Here is a 4867-nt window from a genome sequence, read left to right on the forward strand (position 1 = left end):
GTGAGGAGAGACCGGTCCTTGGAGAGGGACATCATACTTGGGAGGGTGGAGGGACAGCACAGGAGAGGAAGGCCCTCTATGAGGTGGATTGATTCAGTGATTGAGATAATTGGGATGGGAGTGTCAGAGACAGTACGATTGGCACAGGACAGAGCGGAGTTTAGGGCTGTTGTACATAGGGTCACTATGAGTTGCAGGTGACTCGACGGCACATAACAACAACAACAACATCCTTAATAAAAGAAGAAAGTATCAGTCAATGTGTTTTAAGATATGAAAAGGAAGGAATAGCATACTCTTGAATATATAAGACATAAACAAGCTCCTTTTACAGAAATAATTCTATATAATCCGAAATACAAGATTTCATGTGGAGATACGTATGTGATGATTCACTCTTCACACTCATTCTTTTCCCTTTCTTTATTTTCTCCATTTCTCTTCCCTCTGTCTCTCTTTTGCCAGACTGAACTAAATAAATTAATCAAATGAAGGTCTAATACCGCCTCATGTTGGCTTAAAATATGCAAGCTAAATTTTCACAAAGTCTTACAAGTATTTTTCTCTTTTCTTTAGAATTCACAAGTTAGTGATAGCCAATGCTCTCGTTGAGGATGAAGGTGATTATGTTTTCGCACCAGATGCCTACAGCGTTACTTTGCCTGCCAAAGTTCATGTTATTGGTGAGTAAATAAAAGAAATCACTTCAGAGTTGTACTTTCACTTACCTTAGAATATTCAAAACTATGTGCTATTTCAAGAAGAAGAAAAAAAATTACCAGTTAATTCCTACCAGCATTTAATAGTCACCAAGCAGTAACTTAGATAGTCACAATAAGGATACTGTCTGATAACAAAGACTGTGTTTAATATTGCAGACCCTCCTAAGATCATCTTGGACGGGCTCGATGCTGATAATACAGTGACAGTAATTGCAGGGAGCAAGTTGCGCCTTGAGATTCCCGTCACCGGAGAACCACCTCCGAAAGCCATCTGGAGCCGAGCAGACAAGGTTTGATCTAACCCCTGTCCTCTGATGAACGGAAAGAGCAAAACAGATTCTAGGAGTGCATTACTTCATTCATTTGAGAAAGCAGGGTCACTGATTTTTCAGGAAAATCTAGTAACCATTCATTTCCTTTTCCTTATTTTAAACTACCACTTATGTATCAAGCACATTTTTAGGTACAGTGAATGTAGGTGTCAAGGGTAGGGTAAAAGATTCATTTTCTAAAACATAATACATGAGAATGATTGTATGAAAACACATTGTGAATGAAGAATAGTATGAAACACAATGTATGCAAACTTTGTAAGCAAACCAATATAGTAAAAACAAAGAGTAGGGTAAAATAGAGGTAAACAATGAATTAGGAAGTAATTGCACTAATAAAACCACATCAGATGTAGTAAGTGCTAAGAGGAAAGCAAAACCAAGTGATGTGATAGTAAGCGACAGCCACTATAAAGAATAAGAAGGAATCCATTGTGTGAAGATGGAAATGAAGCATTAATTTGCAGTGCAAGGACAAAAGCCACGGAAAAAGAAAGATCTTGGTGCACGTGAGAAATAGAAACCAAGCCACCATGGGTGAGGAGAGGAAAATTGCATAAGGTCAGAATGGTGGGGTGGCGCCCGACTGAATGTGATCCCGTGACTTCCTGCATAAAGTGGTGGACTTTTAAAAGCGGAGCATGAGATGTCCGTGCCTGCTTAGGATGGATTAGCAGGGTCTGCATTTACTCACCTGAAATAATATCCCCCAAAACAAACAAACAAAATAAAAATGAACCATTTGAATTCATGATTTTCAAGATGTCAGAAATGGGCAGTGAAAGACAATGACGCCTGAAAGGTAGGCATCTACTGAAGTGAGCCCTCCGATGAATCCAGCTTCCGTGGTTAAGCAGGCTCCATGGTCAGGCAGTTTGCTGTTCACCAAAAGGTTAGTGGTTGGAACCCACCATGAGACAGAAGGCCTGACAACCAGCTCACGTAAACATAACAGTGTAGGAAATGCTATGGGGGCAGTTCTACTCTGTCCTACTAGGGTTACTATGAGTTAGGATCGACTCACACAACAGACACCTGTACAGGGCAACTAGACAGTGGAACAGGGATAGGGAATCCAGGTAGATAGTCCCTGAACTTAGGACTTCCTGTTTCAAGGAAGATCATGGCAACTAGAGTTTTCAGGCTATATAGCAGAAGTGAATACCTAACCACCTTCTCTCAGTTTGATTCTCCACCAACCTCAGTGATGAATACATTATTATCCCATTATATAAATTAGGAAACTGAGGTTTAATGTGCCCAAAGACATACATCATAAAAGTGATAAGAATTGGAAACTGGATTTTCATATGTTCTTGGGCAGTTGCTCAGGAAATGGTGGTGAGGCGCTCTACTAAAAATGTCTGAAAGAGATATCTAAATCAGGGAGCAAGAGTAATAGAAAAGAATGATTAGAAAGGGAGTTAGGATGGGGGGGCGGGGAATTCCTGGGTGCCACTAAGTTCCTGATTCTCTATTTAAGGCGTTAGTTTACAGAGAGAAAAAAACACAACAAAAAAAAGTCTCCTCCTAAAAATAGGATATTACCCATGTGTAGAGTTCCATTAACATAAATCTATGTGAAACTAGAAGGTAAGCAGTTTCTCCAAAGCGAAGATAAAAAGACAAGGGGGTAGAGCAGGGAGACTAGAGTACTAGAAACAGAACAACCAGAATGTAATTAATGAAACTGTTGACATATCGTGGAAAAGGTAACTAATGTCATTGAACAACTTGTGGAGAAATTCCCAAAGGCAAACCTTATTTAATTCCCACCATGTGTAGCTTGTATTCCAAGTCACTAGAGTAACCTGTGCTGCTGTGTAGATCATGCCGTCTTATTTCTTTCCTTCTTAGGCCATCATGGAGGGCAGTGGTCGGATAAGGGCAGAATCTTACCCTGACAGCAGCACTCTGGTCATTGATGTAGCTGAAAGGGAAGACTCTGGTGTTTACAATATAAATCTGAAAAATGAAGCTGGAGAAGCCCATGCAAGCATCAAGATTAAAGTTGTGGGTAAGATCTTGGGAGAAAAAGCTTTTAGCAGCAGTTGACACGTCAAGATCCACAGTAGACTTTGCTGGTTATTGGTTCTGTCAACTTTGCTAGGATAAAAGTAGAAGAAAAGCAGTGTATGATATGAACAAGAGTGCATACAGTTCATAGTCTTTCTATACTATTTCCCCCACCCCTGCCTTTTATCCTCTCTTCATTTCTCCTCCTCTCCCTACCTTCTAGAAAGCTCCTCATTGCATTGAATGAGTAGTTGAACTTAGCCATTTAGGGTTGTTCATCATTGTATTTCCACAGACATATTCCTTTCTGGTTTTTTTTTTTTAAACATTCACTCATTGCTGTCCAGTGGGAACTGACTCATGGTTGACCCTCTAGTGGATTTTCAAGGTTCTAAGTAGCACAAGAGGCGATTGCCTATCTTTCTTCTTCAGAGCATCTGGTGGATTTGAACTTCAGAGCATCTGGTGGATTTGGGTTGGCAGCACAACTCATTTCTCACTAGGTCACCAGAGTTCATCTTCCTTAAACGTTGCCCCATATAATTTCTAAATGAAAATCACCAGAGAGGAGTAAATGTGCCTTGAGCTCTAGTTATCTATCTCAGTGTTTATTTTTTCTAAGCCTGAAACCAAGTGAAATCGAGACTGTCAGTGTTCCCACGTCTCATGATCTCTTCTCATTTTAATATTTTCTTAAGAGTCATATTTTAAGCTGACATTCTTTACAAAGGTTACTAAAGTTACAAAGGTTACTACTGTATCAGATACTGGATTATGTTTACAAGACATGGTAACTTGCCATTTTTAGCTTGATTTTCACCAGTCAAAACCTTAAATCTTCCAACTGATAGGAAAGGTGTTTCCCTGATTCCTGGACTGAATTCCTTCACACATTTCTGCTGTGTAGTTAAAAGGAAAAATATATACTACATACAATATATACTACACTCCAAAAATATCACACTTGACAGTAATTTTTATTCTGAGAAACAACCAAGAATCTTGGTTTCCCCTTGGAGCCTGTTCTCCAGTGTTGAAACACTAGTTTTAGGGGCTTCTTTTTCTTGGGCATCCTTTTTCTTATCCCATGGTAAGAGGGCTTTTTTACACAAATCATTATCGTTGAATTTTAGAAGACATAGAAAAATACTCTATGATTATTACTATTTGTTTTCTCTTATGTTTGTTTGTTTGTTTGTTTGTTTGCCACAGACATCCCTGATCCTCCAGTAGCACCTAATGTGACAGAAGTGGGGGATGACTGGTGCATCATGAACTGGGAGCCTCCTGCCTACGATGGGGGATCCCCAATCTTAGGTAACTGTTGTCAGTCTTTTGGACTGCCAGTAGAATGGCTGTCTTCTTTATGCACTTTAGAACACAACGCATTATAATTATCCCATTTAAAAGAAGACTTGTTATACTGTGATTTTTAAATATCCACTTAAGCTGAAATATATTTTTAGATACCCTGTAATGTTTTGAAGTTTCCGTACTTCCCACAGATATTATTTGACTGTCCTCTTTTTTCTTTCGTTCTATCACTATATATTGTTGTTGTTGCTGTCATGTGACATCAAGTCGCTTGTGACTCATAGCAACCTCATGTACAGTAGCCCTGAAACCTGCTCTATCCTGTGCCAACGTATTGTCTCTGACACACCTGCCTTCATTGCCCCAGTTGTTGAATCAATCCACTTCATTGAGGGTCTTCCTCTCTTTCTCAGTCTCTCCACCCTCCCAAGCATGGTGACCCACTCCAAGGACTGGTCCCTCCTTGCAACATGCCCGAAGTAT

The 4867-nt window shown here is 39.7% G+C and overlaps 1 protein-coding gene across 5 annotated transcripts in view; it reads left to right on the forward strand.

Moving 5' to 3' along the window:
• MYBPC1 (myosin binding protein C, slow type) overlaps window positions 1-4867 on the forward strand; it is a 133315-nt gene that overhangs the window by 80813 nt on the left and 47635 nt on the right. For all 5 annotated transcript variants that reach the window (XM_006888534.1, XM_006888533.1, XM_006888535.1 and 2 more), the window contains 4 exons: window positions 577-683; window positions 879-1012; window positions 2912-3071; window positions 4283-4387. In XM_006888534.1, coding sequence (XP_006888596.1) covers window positions 577-683; window positions 879-1012; window positions 2912-3071; window positions 4283-4387 — 506 coding nt within the window. The remainder of the gene's footprint in view (window positions 1-576; window positions 684-878; window positions 1013-2911; window positions 3072-4282; window positions 4388-4867) is intronic.

The sequence above is a fragment of the Elephantulus edwardii genome, unplaced genomic scaffold (genome assembly GCF_000299155.1).
Source record: "Elephantulus edwardii isolate Elephantulus edwardi_28Jun2011 unplaced genomic scaffold, EleEdw1.0 scaffold00068, whole genome shotgun sequence".
Classification (NCBI taxonomy): Eukaryota; Metazoa; Chordata; class Mammalia; order Macroscelidea; family Macroscelididae; genus Elephantulus; species Elephantulus edwardii.